Source organism: Ptychodera flava, chromosome 22 (genome assembly GCF_041260155.1).
Source record: "Ptychodera flava strain L36383 chromosome 22, AS_Pfla_20210202, whole genome shotgun sequence".
In the NCBI taxonomy this organism is placed as follows: Eukaryota; Metazoa; Hemichordata; class Enteropneusta; family Ptychoderidae; genus Ptychodera; species Ptychodera flava.
This window is the reverse complement of record NC_091949.1, coordinates 22,699,209-22,717,371: the sequence shown is the minus strand read 5'-3', so window position 1 is coordinate 22,717,371 and position 18,163 is coordinate 22,699,209. Positions and strand designations below refer to the sequence as shown.

The following is an 18,163-nucleotide window of genomic DNA, read 5'->3' as shown; positions in this document are numbered from 1 at the left end:
AAAATACAGAAACAATTACGTTAAGTAAATTCCAATTTGAGCTTGTTTTTTTTTTTATAATACTTGTGTTAACGATATTTTATGGTCATTGAATAATAATGGCTTGTGTCGATGCAAAATGTTTTCTAATATCAAACCTGGTTGTCAGCCCTTCACTAGTACCATAGCACGTGCCTTGAGTAGACGCTAATTATCGATATAAATATTTTCTCGCAATAAACCAACTGAGTCCATACATCGGGAATATTGAAGAAGAAAAAGACGTTTCGTAGCTGTTATTTGTCATTTTACTATTTAGCAGTTCCGACGCATGATTGACTTCTACAGATGAAGAGTAGCTCTGAAAATGGATCGGCAAAGCGTAGTTTTTGCTTGGACGAAGTTGTTTGTGGTGGCCGTGAGTTTGATCACACGTGGTGTAAGTTCCTCGAAAGGTAAGTACCGTATTTTGACACTATGAAATAAAAAAAATTGTTTCGTTCTTTTATAGAGTAATTATGATTTGATATAATCCGTTTTCACCCATTCGCTACCAAATTAGTTCTTCCTTGCTACATCAGCTCTTCATCAACGCGCGCTATGTACAGATTATTCGGCAAATTTCTCACTACAATGCCAAAAAAACTAAGTTAAACGACTTCGGAACTACTAGAAAGGTACTTTTGTGTTGAGGCGACCTGTACATTCGTAGAAAATATAAGAAGAAACTCTTCCACCTCCGTGAACGAACGCAGTCTGATTACAACATTGAAGCAGACACTGACACGGCAACACGGTGGATTTTATCGCACAACTTACCAATATCTAGGCAACTCTGGTCAACTTGACGGCATATAAAGTAGAACACCTAGCAAATACAGAAGGCAAGTCCTACAGACATCGGTGCAATAAACGCACTCATATTTTGCAGAACAGCGAAAAGATATTGTCAACATTACCAAGAAGAACAAAGAACTGAAAGAGCAATTGTATGTTAAGCAACGTAAATTGTCGACAGTCGAAAGAGAAATTCATGACCTTGAACAATATGCGCCTCCCAATAATCTTGAAATCCAAGGGATACCCGTGCGAAATGATAAAGATACTCACCAAATAGTTGCAAAGATCGCTGCCGCCGGGTGAATAACAAAAGAGAAAATGAATAGCGATGATGGCCATCGTCTGCCAAATCTTTAACATTTAATTTCGAAGTCTTCGAAACAAACTGTAGTACGTCTACAGAAATAAAAGTAGCGGTGAGTTAAATATTGTTGGTGAAAATGGTGAACATAACCGAACCTGTCTGTAAAAATGAAAAATTGGCCCTCAACAATAGACTACTCTTTTATGAAGAAGGAAGAAAGTAAAGGAAGTGGGATGGAAATATATATTAACACACAGAAAAATACCACTTAGTCAGAAAAGACTGAGGATGTTCAACGCACACAATAGTGAACCTGGTCCAGTAACTGACAATAAAAGTGAAAGTCTTGAATAACTCATGGATACTTTACCAGCCGATGACACAGTTTGTTAGTCTATTTATATTACACTGACAGTTGATAAAATATGTGAATTTTATCGTAAGAGCTCTTCTCATGTCTATTTCAACACCTTGCATATTAACACACACTCCCTCAGCAAGCAATTTAAAAATCTCATGCTGCTCCAAACAACCTTTCTGATGTTCTTTGTACGCGATAGAAATAGTGTATCCTTATGGCGATTTTTTTATCTCGATATTACAAAATCACAATAATTGTCAGACGTTTCACGTCTAGAATGCCATGTTTTCACCTTGAACAGTTAATTTCATTACCTAGTCGTTTACAAATACATCTACTTCAACAATTAAACACATCTATACAAATATCCATGTCGTTGGAAAAGAGCCAGAACTGACGGCGGTTGTTGACGTAGGACTTGGACTTGTTTATTGAATACGGAATCGTGGCTAGGCCTCACGGCCGAGCCACCCATACATCAGTGGTTGTGTGATTGCTTTAGTCGGTCCTAGTGATAGTGAGTGTGGCAGTTGCGTGAGTGTCCGAGTTCGTCCTGTGTCCTCCTGAGTGAATGTGTCTACTTATAGGTTAGTCAGTACATTTATACAGGATCTTGGCTATGTAGGGTACCGACGCCATAAAGAATACAATAAGATGACTTACATTACTTTGATTCCTACCGACAATGGAAAAGATACAAAAGTACAAATCATCTCTTGCCTGTTTGTGGCATGCTACAATTCTTTTGTTCAAAGCAACGCTATGGAGTTAATTAAAGTGATAATAACAGCTCAATATTATAAGTGGTTGAAATACAATAGAACATGGCGGTTTTATGCAGAATACCTCCATGAGAAAGATAAATTACTGGGTGAATTTTTATATGTGTAAACGAGTAAGACCAAGGTGAAGATACCGTGCTGGTATTTCGTGACGAGAGTATTGCTATAATCCAAATCGGAATTTCAGCTTGATTTATCGCGTCCAAGGATGCTAAAGTATCATGAGGGTAAATACTAAATGCTAATTTGGAAGATTATGACATGGGCCGATTTCGAAATAGAATTGACCTCATCTTCAAAATAATACGTCCGCTCCCTCTGAGTTGTGGATGTGACAAAGAATATTTCTCTAAAAGGAATTCTGAAACACGTGTGATTCAAAATCATAAAATGCATGAGCGCTATAAACCAAAGATAATCCTCGCGTCTTCGGCTATTAATCATGTATGGTATCATTTGGAAAGAAGCTGAAACTGACGGAGTTGACGGAGAACTTAACATGTTTACTGACAACGGAATGGTGGTTAGGCCTGACGGCCCAGTCACTGATACATCAGTCTGTGAATCTGCCTGCAAGGGTGAGGTACTGTCTCATCTCTTCTCTGTTAGTGTTGTGTGTGTGTCTGTGTGTCCATTTATACAGATCTCAGCTATGTCGGATACTGGCGCCAGAAAGAATACAATAAGATACAGATTGTCATTAACAACACTCCGGATATTGTTACTATTATTTACAGTGAATAAATTAACATAGTAATTCTTTTTTTGCATTACTTAGGGGTTACTACACTAAGATAGGGCGATAGTGAGTCGCATTCGAGTAATGTTCCCGTATTTTGAACAGTTGCACAGCAACGAGTCAAAATGCGGACACATCACTCGAATATGTCGCGGTATCACCCAAACTTCGTGTAATAACCCCTTGATCATACATGCGTGCTTTGGATATAACTGTTTTCCTACGGACGTTCCGAAATAGCGACGAAATCAACTGAAATCGGCCTTGCTTGCTCATCGCTGCACTCATAAAAAAGTGGGTTGCTTAGGAGTGATATTATTCCGCTGCTGAACCATTCTACGTTCCAGTGGATATAAAAATAGGCTGGAGTGTGTAAAATGAGTGTGTTTTCGTGTTTTGAAACATAACCTCATCCCTTCTCAAAAGTTATGAGGTCTGCCAAAATCGGGTCAAAATACTCGCGCCGCCCCGGCGTTCGATTCCGAAACTCAATCGAGTATGAACAGCTGAGAGCGTAGAGACTCTATGACATCTATGAAATGCTGCAGTGGATTTAACAGCCGTAGCAGTCAGTTTATCTCCAAGAACTATACATGTCCTCATTCGTCAATATGCCGATTTACAATCTCAGAAAGGAATTTTTGAGCGGATTAGGAAAAACGTGAAGTGAGTACACTCTTAGCTGTAGCGTCGTAACTCTTTCTTGATTTTATTGCTTTGCGAATAAAACATACTATTTTCATCGTCTGCTCGTATATTTTCGTTACTGGCTTGCCTAAATGGAACTAAACTTTTTTAATAGCCTAAACGAAAGTTTAACTTTCTCCAATATCTTACATTGTATCCGAAACCCGTACCAGGTACCACCGGACACGATCATGACCTATGAATCTCACCGACAGGTACGAATCGGAATATAATATGTGCATCTTGTCTGTCGCGAGTGTTTTCAGAGCGGTTGGATGTTTGTGGCTCATTTACGACTGTAAACGATGTTATCACCACCTAGATACTTAAACTCGCAACAGGAAACTTGTCGTATAGCGATTCTATGATAATGCTCTGTCAACCTGGACCGTAATCTTCGGCAGCGTGTGAGACCGGCCGTGAACGATGATAGGTTTTCGTCGGCAAACCAAATTTTCAATGCGTTCGTTTGTATGTTTTTGGTACAACTGTACTTGTACCTAAGTGCAATCCCCCTTGTGTGGTACAACTGTACTTGTGCCGAAATGCAATCCACTTGAACTGACTGCAAACAACAAAATTTTGACCATAATCATATTTACGTTTCGGAGTTTCATAAGCCTTATTCGCTCAGCTGTTTTACATGTACATTAACATACCAACGAAGGTCACGCATACGCGTTGCTGTAAGTAGTTCGGTTACAGTGAAAATATAATTCTTATTTTAACATGTTAAAATACGGGTTCATATCAGTAGCGTCTAAATAATAAGAGAATGGTAATCGGCATAGTATGTATGATAATATATATAATTCGTGAAGGGCTGACGACCAGGTTGGATATAAGCAAATATTTGCATCGACAAGATCCATTATTTTTCAATCACCATAAAATATCAATGTGACAATAAAAATATGATTTACATATCAACACAAGAATTATTGGCAATAACAAGCTCAAATTTAATTTACCTCACTCAATAGTTTCTTTATTTCCACAAAGACGATATTTATGTCACTGCTACTTTTGTTTCTCATTTAGTTAAATTAGTTTTAACGAGAGCTTGGTACATAAATGACGGTGGTGCAGATGTTGAACTTGTCATCAATTAACTGTTTCAACTGTAGTGGACCCAATGAAGAAGAAGGGCTTTAGTCCCTTCGATATATCTGGGATTTACAAGCTCAGAGTGGAACATTGATACACTCTAATTAACCGTTTCTAAAGAGAACATGTTTGAGGAGCATTATTGTTGTATCTTGCGTTTCATGGTCGTTACTCGATATCAGATAAACATTGACCCCAGAAAGCCGAGTACTTTTTTCGCTATGATAAAGTGTATGCACCCGTTTTCTCAGACATTTATGAAAGTTTGTCTTCTAAAAATAGTAATGAGCTACTTAACAATTTAATTGTGCTTTAGATAAGATGCTAGATATTGTATACAGGATGCTCAACAAATAATTTCGGGCAATTTATATTAGACATAACTGCATCGTGAATGTTCTCATATCATGTTTCTCTCATTAGTAGTTTCATTGAATTATTATTGATCGCCTTCTGCTGTTTGTACATGTTACTATTTGTACCGATTATCATAATTAGAATGAACCTTTAATTTTCATATCTTAAACGGAAGTACAGGTGGTGAAGTGTCATACATGTACAGAGAGACCACTTAAGCGAGTGTCGAAGACAATACTGGAGTGACTACATCGCTTAAATCATCTTCATTTTCGATTATTTTAAGCCTAGAATCTGATCCTTTTCTTTTTTTCAAATTTGAATGAAAAGGTAATACTATATTAGTGCTACTATAAAGAGCTAATATGGCATAATAAATTTCGTTTAGGATCCACTGAAATGGGTATCATTTTTGAGAAAATTTAGTCAAAATATCCTGAAACCTAAAAAATTTCATTGTGCCATTTTAGTGAATGAAAATAGATCAAAGAATAAATAAATGAATATGCTGTTTTGAATCGCTTCAGTGAAGACTATAATCCGTATTTGTTGTAAGAATATATACAATGTAAATCTAAAATAAAAAAAAACATTCGTCTCCAAAAATGAAAATATTTGGATGAGGAAAAGCTTACATTAGGATATAGCTGTAATACTCATGTGAACATGATCTGGTCTAGACTTCATTTATCAGTCGTAAACTCAGTAAGAATTGTTACCAGAAATGATGAATGGTTGTAATATTTGTTTCACTCCTTAAAGAGCAAATATAATTTGTTTTGGTCTAATCAATTAAAGAGAGATAGATTAAAACATTTTAAGTACTAATCCCATGACGGATTGGGCTCGATTTATTAGAATAGTTTTGTATATAACAACGTTAGAAGAAAATACAGAGTATTGCTTCAAATTCTCTGTTTAAAAATAGTTAAAGAAGTATTTTTATGAAGAAATGAATGAAAAATGATTTTGTGTTTATATTAATTATATTCGTAATGATTTGCCTGTTAATTTATTGTCGTGGGACCGCAGTGAAAATAAGTCTTTAACTTTTCTGTGTTATCCCAGTACTTTCGTGTTTGGATAAACTTAGTAGTTGAAAAGAGCATCTGAGAGAAGGAATACAAACATTCGAAAGATTTGAAATCTACAATGGTTTGCTTATGGTAAGGAAGATTCTTCTCTGAAAATGCTTGACCAATTACTTTATAAATTTATATGGACATAATGACCTCAATCAGCTTCAATCAGATTGCTGATCAAAAAGATTGTGTTGACAGTTGAGCTTTTGTTTAATGTCAATACTCAGGCAAATCGCGCCGCTAACGTATTACTCTTTAAGCAGTCACAGCCAGCAGTGATCCATGCGAACCGGATCACTGGTTATATTCATTCCATCCAAAATGATGGTCCACTGCATTTTCAGAAATGTGCTAGTGATATTCTAAGATCTTCATAGTTCAATAGTATTCCCTTAATTTACAAACTAGATTACACCTATTGTCAACATTATCTTGAATATCATGGCCAAGCAATATATAGGTTGTTTGTTCAATTTTACCATCCGTCATCGGATTAGTACTTAAAATGTTTTAATCTATCTCTCTTTAAATTGATTAGACCAAAACAAATTATATTTGTTCTTTAAGGAGTGAAACAATATTACAACAATTCATCATTTCGGGTAACAATTCTTACTGAGTTTACGACTGATAAATGAAGTCTAGACCAGATCATGTTCACATGAGTATTACAGCTATATCCTAATGTAAGCTTTTCCTCATCCAAATATTGTCATTTTTGGAGACGAATATGTTTTTTTTTATTTTAGATTTACATTGTATATATTTTTACAACAAATACGGATTATAGTCTTCACTGAAGCGATTCAAAACAGCATATTTCATTTATTTATTCTTTGATCTATTTTCATTCACTAAAATGGCACAATGAAATTTTTTAGGTTTCAGGATATTTTGACTAAACTTTCTCAAAAATGATACCCATTTCAGTGGATCCTAAACGAATTTATTATGCCATATTAGCTCCTTATAGTAGCACTATTACTAGCATTACCTTTTCATTCAAATTTGAAAAAAGGAAAAGATCAGATTCTAGGCTTAAAATAATCGAAAACGAAGATGATTTAAACGATATCGTCACTCCAATATTATCTACGACATTCGCTTAAGTGTTCGCTTTACAATTAAACTCTTTACCACCTGTACTTCTTTTTAAGATATGAAAATTAAAGGTTCATTCTAATTATGATAATCGGTACAAATAATAACAAGTATAAACAGTACAGTGCCATCATTAATAATTCAATCAAACTGCTGATGAGGGAAACATGTATGAGAACATTCAATTGCAGTTATGTCTAATCTAAACTGCCCTAATTATTCGTTGAGCATTTTGTATACGATATCTAGCAACTTATTTAAAGCATCAGTAAATTCTCAAGTAGTTCATTACTATTTCTAGTAGACAAACTTTCATAAATGTTTGATTAAAAGGGGGCACACAATTTTTCATAGCGAAACAAATACTCGGCATTCTAAGGTCAATGTTTATATGTAATCGAGGAACTACCATGGAACGCAAGATATAACAATAATGCCCATAAAACATCTTCTCTTTGAAAACAGTTAATTGATGACAAGTTCAACATCTGCACAACCGACATTTATATATCAAGCTTACGTTAAAAATAAATTAACTACATAAGAAACAAAAGTAGCAGTGACATAAATATCGTCTTCGTGGAAATAAAGAAACTATTGAGTGAGGTGAATTAAATTTGAGCTTGTTATTTCCAATAATTCTTGTGTTGATATGTAAATCATATTTTTATTGTCACATCGATATTTATGGTGATTGAAAAAATCTAAATTTTACTATAACCCAAACGGCATTCGAACCCCCACACACTCACGCAGCATCATCGCCTAGCTGATAGGCCTCACACAAAACAATCGGCCACTGCTTCCAAACCAAAAAGAGTTGGTCACAGTAACCGACTTAGATGTTGCAATTCTGTGCGCGACCGAGCAAACACGGTGTGCGTGGAGCAGACGACACACAGATACAGTACACACAGACACAGTACACAAATTTAGTAATCGGAAAAGCACGAAGCTTTTACTGAGCTATAAATAATGGATCGTGTCGATGCAAAATATTTGTTTATATCCAACCTGGTCGTCAGCCCTTCACGAATTATATATATTATCATACACACTATGCCTGTATTACCATTCTCTTATAATTTAGACGCTACTGATATGAACTCCGTATTTTAACATGTTAAAATAAGAATTATATTTTCACTGTAACCGAACTACTTACAGCAACGCGTATGCGTGACCTTCGTTGGTATGTTAATGTACATGTAAAACAGCTGAGCGAATAAGGCTTATGAAACTTCGAAACGTAAATATGATTATGGTCAAAATTTTGTTGTTTGCAGTCAGTTCAAGGGGAATTGCACTTCGGCACAAGTACAGTTGTACCAAACAAGGGGGATTGCACTTAGGTACAAGTACAGTTGTACCAAAAACATACAAACGAACGCATTGAAAATTTTTGGTTTGCCGACGCAACACCTATCATCGTTCACGGCCGGTCTCACACGCTGCCGAAGATTACGGTCCAGGTTGACAGAGCATTATCATAGAATCGCTATACGACAAGTTTCCTGTTTCTAAGTATCTAGGTGGTGATAACATCGTTTACAGTCGTAAATGAGCCACAAACATCCAACCGCTCTGAAAACACTCGCGACAGACAAGGTGCACATATTATATTCCGATTCGTACCTGTCGGTGAGATTCATAGGTCATGATCGTGTCCGGTGGTACCTGGTGCGGGTTTCGGATACAATGTAAGATATTGAAGAAAGTTAAACTTTCGTTTAGGCTATTAAAAAAGTTTAGTTCTATTTAGGCAAGCCAGTAACGAAAATATACGAGCAGACGATGTAAATAGTATGTTTTGTTCGTAAAGCAACAAATCACGAAAGAGTTACGATGCTACAGCTAAGAGTGTATTCACGTTTTTCCTAACCCGCTCAAAAATTCCTTTCTAAGAAGTTAAATTCGGCATATTTGACGGCAAAGGAAATGTATAGTTCTTGGAGGTAAACTGACTGCTACGGACTGTTAAATCCACTGCAGCATTTCATATATGTCATAGAGCTCTACGCTCTCAGCTGTTCATACTCGATTGAGTTCGGAATCGAACGCCGGGGCGGCGCGAGTATTTTGACCCGATTTTGGCAGACCTCATAACTTTTGAGAAGGGATGAGGTTATGTTTCAAAACACGAAAACACACTCATTTTACACACTCCAGCCTATTTTTATATCCACTGGAACGTAGAATGGTTCAGCAGCGGAATAATATCACTCCTAAGCAACCCACTTTTTATGAGTGCAGCGATGAGCAAGCAAGGCCGATTTCAGTTGATTTCGTCGCTAATTTCGGAACGTCCGTAGGAAAACAGTTATATCCAAAGCACGCACGTATGATAAAGGGGTTATTACACGAAGTTCGGGTGATACCGCGACATATTCGAGTGATGTGTCCGCATTTTGACTTGTTGCTGTGCAACTGTTCAAAATACGGAAACATCCCTCGAATACGACTCAGTATCGCCCTATCTTAGTGTAATAACCCCTAAGTACTATAGCAACGGCATTGGGTAGATGCTAATGATAGGTATTTATATATATATATATATATATATATATATATATATATATATATATATATATATATATATATATATATATATTTTGTTGAAACAAATCCATCGAGTCCATAAATCGAATGAAAGAGAAAAACGTTTGAGAAATGGACCGGCAAACTAGTTTTGCTAAGGTTATGACGGAATTGTTTATGGTTACCGTGGATTTAATTACACATGGTGTAAGTTCATCGAAAGGTAAGTACGTATTTGGACACCATGAAATAAAAAATATAATTGTTTCTTTTATAGTGTCATAGAGAATATGACATAATCCGTTTCCACCTTCATGATACCAAGTTTGTTCTTCCTTTGTAGCTCTTCAAAAAACATAAGCCTGTTCAGATTATTCGGCAAGTTTCTCGCAACAATGCCAAATGACCGAAAGTGGAACTGTGGAACTACTAGAAAGGTACGTTTGTGTTAAGGCGACCTGGACATTTTTTGAAAATGTAAGCAGAAACGCTTCCACCGCCGAGAACGTACGCAGTTTGAATCCAACATTGCTGCAAACACTAAACCGGTTACTCGACGGATTTCAAGGCACAACTTGCCAGCGTCCAAGCAATTCTGATCAACCTAACGGCAAAAGTAGAACTCCTAGCCAATATAGAAGGCAGGTTAGATGTACTATAGACATCGTTAAAGTAGATGAACTCATATATCGAGGAAGAGATCAAAGAAGATGAAAAAATTTCCAATAAGAACAAAGAATTGAAAGATTAATTGTATTTAACACAGCAAAATTGCCAACAGCTGAAACAGAAATTCACGACCTCAGAGAACATGCGCGTCACAATAATCTTGAAATTCAGGGAATAGCTGTGAGAGGTGACGAAGATAATAACCAAACAGAGAAAATGAATATACATGTTGGCCATCGTCTTCAAAATAATTAACATTCGAAATCATCCCAAATCATCGTCCGCTTACGAAATAACTAAGAAACAGAAGTAGCAGTGACATCAATATCGTTGGTGGAAATGGAACATAATGTGAACTGAAGGTGAATGAACTGAATGTGCTCAAGTGTTTAACAAAAGTTCATTATTAGTAGTAAGCTTTAGAGAACAATAATATATCTGTTATATATCATTATATGTGGCGGGTTTCAGGTTTTTATTAGTCCCCTTGGACACCGTCCGGGGGACTGCTAGGTTTGGTCATGTCCGTGCGTGCGTCCGTGCGTGCGTCCGTGCGTCCGTGCGTCCGTCCGTTCACGCAGATATCTCGGACATGCCCAGGTCAATTTCTTTCAAACTTTGCACAAGGATAGTACCCTACCCCATACAGATGCACGTCGATTTGTTTCACAATGCGATCAAATTTGGCCGTGTTTGATGACTTTTTAGTTTTCACGTCCATAGACTCCCATGTATAAGGCAGTCTCCATAGACTCCCATGTATAAGGCAGTCCATAGACTCCCATGTATAAGGCCAAGAAAATAAAAATTTAGTTTCTCATCGTATTCATATCGCAAAAAGGATGCAGTGACACAGTTTTTAGTCCCCACAGATGAAGTCCAGGGGGCTTATAGGCTTATAGATTGGGCCATGTCCGTCCGTGAGTCCATCCGTGAGTCCATCCGTTCACGCAGATATCTCAGATATTTTGACAAAATGTCACGTGACCTTGGTGACCTTTGACCTCATATATATATATATATATATATATATATATGTATATATATATATATATATATTTGTCCATAACTCAGTAACCACAAGTGCTACACCCTTCATATATGGTATTAACGGACAGCTTATGACGCCACATATTGTACCTCATTAATTATGTGCATATCTAATTTCGAGCGAGCCAATAGAGCTAGAGGTCTGATTTTTGGTGTATAGGGATAACTTAGCAATACAATTTTTTGACAAAATGTCACGTGACCTCGGTGAGCTTTGACATGAAATATACATATTTGTCATAACTCAGTAACCACAAGTGATATACCCTTCATATATGGTATGATGGGAGACCTTATGATACTTCATACTGTACCTCATTAATTATGCGTATATCTAATTCTGAGCAAGCCCATAGAGCTGGATGTCTGATTTTTGGTATATAGGGATAACTATAGGATAGAAATTTTTTGACCAAATGTCATGTGACCTCGATGACCTTTGACCTGAAATATACGTTTATGTCGATAAATACGTAACCACAAGTGCTATGTCCTTTATATCTATACCCTCCAATTCTGATAGGATATTAGACCTTAAGATGTCACATCTTGTACCTCATTATTATGCGCATAAGGATTCTTGGCTGGCCAATACAGTTAGAGGTCTGATCTTTTTTCCCGATTTAGAACCGTAACTTAGACATGCCTCATGTGTTTCAAATTGGGAACAACGACATAGACCTATGTGCCCATAGATCTCAACATATACACTCCAGTGACACTTCTTAATGACCACATTTCCCTGCCCCATCAAGACTAATACTCCTATTACAAGTGGGGACTATGTCATTGTCAATGACTTGTTCAATATGCGAATGAGCATGGGACAATTAGAAATCTATCAGATCAACATCTGTAGCACGTTTCATCAAACTTAATGCTCTAATTTTGGAGTAATATCGCTGATTACAAAGTTCACTAAATATGCAAATGAAACCTTAATTAACTGACACTCAATGTTTCACAGTACAATTAGATATTTATCAGATCAATATTTGTAGCAGGTTTCACCAAATTTGGTGCCGTAATCTGAGAGTTATATACTTAATTAAGAAGTTCTTTAAATATGTGAATGAACCCATAATTAACTAATGATTTACAACACCGTCAGATATTTATCAGATCAGTATCTGTACCAAATTTTATCAAATGTGGTGCAGTTTTTGCTGAGTTAAATGACTAAATACAAATCTACATTGGATATGCAAATGGCGATTTTTTAACTTGACACTGCTCAGTGCTTTATGCAATAATCAAATATTTATCTTATATATATATATATATATATTATATATATATATATATATATATATATATATATATATATATACCTACACACACACACACACCTACACACACACACATATACACACACACACACACACATACACACACACACACACACACACACACACACATATATATATATATATGTGCCGTCGATTTCCATATCAATGCATATCAGTACACGTCACTGGCATCGACTGTCGATCAAACGCTTCTTCAAACTCGGCCCCGTATCAACGCAATATTTGTAAAATCTCTGGAAGCGTTTGTTTAGTAAATTAAGAATAAACACTTTTAACCACTTTGCCTTTGCTTGATCTTCTAACGGTTATGTTAACGGTTATCAACACGGTTATGTAAAACCGTTGAGGTAAAAAAGTCCACAAGACGAACTTTTCCTGGGACCTGCAAAGTACCTACCTTCGATGCATTCTGAAAACAAAACGTAGTAACATTAGTATCTAGGTCGGTATAGTTCGGTATACTCTTTTTGGAGGATGTGGTGGCCCTGAAAAGGGCCGTTTTGGTTTGGATTGAACGTAGAGAGGAGTGCTCATGACCACCTATGGCCAACGTACGGTACCCCGGGCAAATTACAGTGACCGTACAAGGGAAGTTACACAGAGGGGCATAACTTCCCTCCTTGTGACGACGACATCATCTGCCTGCATAAGTTGTTGCTTTCGCAACAAATACCGCTCGTCCCGCCAAGCATTTCTCCGATCCAACATGTTCCAGAATTTTCGATAATGTCGATGTCGAATCGACACGTTGCCGTTGCAGGGCTCCTGACCATTGCCAAGCCATTCCTGTCTGTTTGTTGTCACACAGGGTTGGCCAAAACAATGGGGGCATTCGTTGGCGGCGGGATCTCGCGGAATTATAAAACGACGTCCGCTGTTTTCACCTTCGACTCCTACCTTTTCCACTCCGTTGCTTTCTTGACGCGTGCTTGCGGTTACAGGAATCGCTCTTTTCTGTCTTTTCTGACAACGCGACTTCTTTGACTTCGGAAGATACACAACTTGCCAGCCACGGTCATTGAAAATTTCTTTGATGACACGTAGCTGCTCTTTGGACACGGCGATTCCGACGTCGTCACCCATGCTGAAGCCAAACTGGGAATGAAATACGAGGGCTTTTCTAGAGCGTTTTGAATCCCCCTCCAAAAAAAACCCATTCACGCGTATTCTCATTACCATGCTTGTAAAAGGCAAAGGTCGTATGGTCGAAGTTTGATACCACAACAACAACTGCAAATGTGTATTTTCATATCATTACCAACTAAAGGTGTTGTTGCTAAGGCAGAATACAATCGACAGGAACTTATGCCATGTCCTGTGACAAGGTGTAAATTTTACACAACAAAGCTGGGCGATAGGTGAACAGGTAGCTTGTCACACTGGCGACAGGACGAAAGGAGCCGAACTTTGAAGTTGGATGTCAGACTAATTCAAGATTAAAGCATGTACATGAATGTTTTTAACAGTTGACCCTATACTTTTTAGTACTTTGATTTGTAAAATTACGCTCCAGCACTAGTTCCCACAGGTAGCCTTGAGCGGTGCCGAAACGTCTTGGGTCGCGGTGCCAAAACGACTTGGGCCTGAAATTGGGAGGCCGAAACGTCTTGGGCCGAAACGTCTAGCCGTCTATACTAAATATTGTTCAGAAAATAATATCATAATTCAAAGAGGGTATTTCCTGAGATTTGTTTTATTTAGGTGTTCTGACGTATTATACGAAGTACACGGTCACTTGTCAACTGCAATTTCTCTCTTCGCCTACGCGGCCCATAGACGTGGATATACACAAGCAAAAATCCCTTGTGTAAAACAGTGTATACACACGTCCATGAGCCGAACCCAATGAATAAAAAAATACAAGCTACAATCAGACAGACATTTGGTTGAAACATAATGTGATAAGGTCAGAATCACTCAAAAATAAAAATACAAGACAGTACGTGTCAACAAGACTTCTCTTCTCCTTTAAAATTTGTGTTCACATTTCGTTGTTTTGTGTGAAGCGTCAACTAGACCAGGCTATTATACAATTTACACATGATGTGACTAAATTCATGCGACGTGTCATGTGACATGCCAAACATGTAGCTTGGGGCCATAATCCCAATACTGGTGCTTTCAAGGAAGGTCCTGTCCTTTCGGTTGATATAGGCCCTATTTGTTGTTACGATTTGTTCGATGATGTAAATCGCGACAACATAACCTGGCTAAACCGACATGCAGAGAATAGCTACCGATATCCACGCGAATACCCTATCCGCTTTCTACCAAGAAGTACTCCATAACATTGCTTTAGTTTAGGCAAATGTGTTTCCTTCATGAAACAATAAGGAATGGCGCCGTTGAAGTGGTCACAATACACACGAAACACGCTCACACCACTGACACACTAAAAAGACCCTTGCGGTGAGAAATCGGGCGCGTCAGTGGCATGCAACGCCGTAATTTATAGCCAACAAGTTTAGATTCTAATAAAACCAACCGAGCGAGGTAGTGGTAGTTTCTATGAACTTCCATTTTCAAAAAGTTGTCCCATTGAGATGGTTTGGCTGTTATAATTATCTTTGTTCAAGTGATCAGCGTCCCCTCAAACTGATCGATCAGCATGGCCTGTCGGCGTCTATTCACCTACGACCTCGCGCACCGCGAGCGAACCTCAAACGGGATAGAAAATAAAAAATGTAACTTAGCTTGCTCAAAAATCAATGGTTACAAAGCGAGTTTTTGAAGTTCGTGGGGAAAACTGGGGATTTTACATATTGATCGATCAGTTTGTGAGGTCATAACGCAGGCGCAGCGCGATAAGCTTAGCCTATGCTCGACAGTATGTTCCAAATCAAACGTCTTTTACGTGCGCGCACGTCCGTTTCATTCCCGGGGTTTCACTTGAGAAAAATACATATTCAACTTAGACTGTAACCTCAAATGTGGTAAGAGTCAAAATGTGCTTTGAAATACATTCAATGACCAAATAATAATTGAATAACTGAATAATTGAAGATCTCACCGTGCTTTTCAATCATTTCAGCTGTATTTGTTAACGTGAGAATCTATCTAAGTTGTCCTGCTCTCTATCTCATGTTAAATTGTCGGGCGCCAAATGTCTAATCCCCACCTGTTTGTAGATATATCAATACATGGTTTGAATTCATAATTTATTGTACGCACCTGAAATTATGCTATCAGGACATTTACATGTTATCTATACGCTTCAGTTAAAGTTCTGTCGTTTGTGAGTTTAATGGCATGAGTGACTTCTGAGTTGAAAAAATTACAGAAATGATTTGAAACATAATAAATTTGTCCAATTCTCAACTGCATATTATTGATGATCTTGCTTTCAGATCCAAGTACACTGGAGCTGAAGAGCGCACATACTAACATAACCGTTTCAAAATATATTAATGAAATGTCTGAATTGACCGTGTGCGTTTGGATCAAAAGTAAAAAGAATGAAGGCCATGCTTCACTGGTGTCATATTCGTTTGATGATGAAGATAATGAGGTGCTTGTCCATTATGATGGCACCGCATTCCAACTCTGGATAGGGGGTACATTTCAGCGAGGTGATGAACTTCCTCTACACGATGGCTCATGGCACCACATTTGTACCACCTGGTCATCAAATGATGGCGGCTGGGAATTTTTCAATAACGGTGTCAAACACAGCGGTGGCATTGGTCTAAAACCTGACAACAACGTGAGAGGTGGTGGCTTTATGGTTTTAGGACAAGAACAGGATATCCAAGGAGGAAGATTTCAAGAAACCCAAGCTGTCATTGGCAGCTTTACAGAGTTCAACATGTGGTCCAGGCCACTGAACGATGCTGAAGTTCAAGGAATAACTGTGGATTGCACTGCTGAAGGCGATGTATTCACCTGGAATATTGCTGACCTTCGGATACATGGCAACGTTTCACTGACATACGAAGATATTTGCGGTAAGCAAATTATTTTGTTTTCAATTTTACGGAAGGCACAAGAAAATGACGTTGGGCCGGTGGTTTTAGTTGATATTTATCAGTATAATGAGGGTCATATGGCTACGCAGAAAATTAATTAATATATAATGGATAAACGTCACAAACATATGAATAGGAACTGTAGTTTTCAGAGAAATATCACTGAATCTTGCATATGATGTCTGTGAGTATATATCGCCTAAATTTCAGTCGGAAATATACTTTAAAAACATTTATGTTAATATTTGGTAAGCGTCGTCACAGTGGAGCAAAATGGGTTTTTGTTTACTTTATCATAATACAATATTTGCCTTTGCATCATGAAACTTTTTAGCAATTTATGTGTTATTCGTCCCTGCTTTACTTATGGAAAGTCAAGATTCACAGCCATATCTGTTTCCCGATAGCAATTGAAAACAAAGATATCTTTGGATTTATTTTTCTGCAAAAGTTGGTTTTGTGAGCTTTTTTTATTTCGGAATGATGGGATCAATTAAAGCAGTCTTACCCCATGCAGACGTATCAATAGGCAGTCGGAATTGATCAAACAATGTTTTTCTGCAATAAAACTAAGGTGAACCGTGTATTGACAGTGTTCATCCTTGCATAGCTTATCATTCGAATTAGAACAGTATCATATAATCAAACAAATAATATTTGTAATGACACTGTAAACTCATAAATGTGTAATACAACAGTCTCACCTAGATGCGCATTGCTATGCCGACCAGTCATCAAACCAATCGACAAATAGTCACATGATATCGAAAGGCATATGTATAATAGAATACAGTGATTTCCAAAGTGCAAGTCAGCATATAAAAAACTCATCATTCGTGGCGCTGCTAGTCTGTGACCTCTACCGATCGAATTGAAGGGCGGTGCAGACTGTGTACGTCATTATTTATGTTTGCATGGTTTGTGTGCGTTTCTGTAACAATTTCGAGATCATGCACTCAAGCAATTTTTACGTTCTTTTTTCAATTAACTCATATACCAAATAATAATGCCATGTTGACTAGTTTTTCTGAATATACTATCATTTCATTGTCGTTTAAGAAACCGAATTTCAATTTTATTATTGGGTCAAGGATTGGAAAGAGTGTCGACGGGTCGACTTAGCTTTTAGCCGGACACACTTGTACCTTTTGTCTCGCTAACTGTCCTTGAGCAGATTGATCCCTATTGAATGTTTTCCTTGGCATATACGTGGTCAAAGTTTTAAAACTGCTGTTGTTCTCCTAACAAACCATATGGTGAAGACTTTTTCATACAGTAATAACTTGTGGAAG

The 18,163-nt window shown here is 37.5% G+C and overlaps 1 protein-coding gene across 1 annotated transcript; it reads left to right on the top strand.

The window, feature by feature from the left end:
- The first annotated feature begins 212 nt into the window (after nt 1-212).
- Nucleotides 213-17,625, top strand: LOC139122294 (neuronal pentraxin-2-like). The gene is made up of 3 exons (XM_070687692.1): nt 213-434; nt 16,254-16,850; nt 17,570-17,625. The coding sequence occupies exons 1-3, from the start codon at nt 347-349 to the stop codon at nt 17,623-17,625; spliced, it is 741 nt and encodes a 246-aa protein (XP_070543793.1). The 5' UTR covers nt 213-346.
- Nucleotides 17,626-18,163: the final 538 nt, after the last annotated feature.

What these genes read in the sequence shown, in the direction of transcription:
- LOC139122294 (XM_070687692.1), top strand. Translation starts at nt 347, where the DNA reads ATGGATCGGCAAAGCGTAGTTTTTGCTTGGACGAAGTTGTTTGTGGTG. An exon ending in TGGTGTAAGTTCCTCGAAAG is followed by an intron (nt 435 to 16,253) that starts GTAAGTACCGTA and finishes TCTTGCTTTCAG; the next exon opens with ATCCAAGTACACTGGAGCTG. An exon ending in GACATACGAAGATATTTGCG is followed by an intron (nt 16,851 to 17,569) that starts GTAAGCAAATTA and finishes GTAATACAACAG; the next exon opens with TCTCACCTAGATGCGCATTG.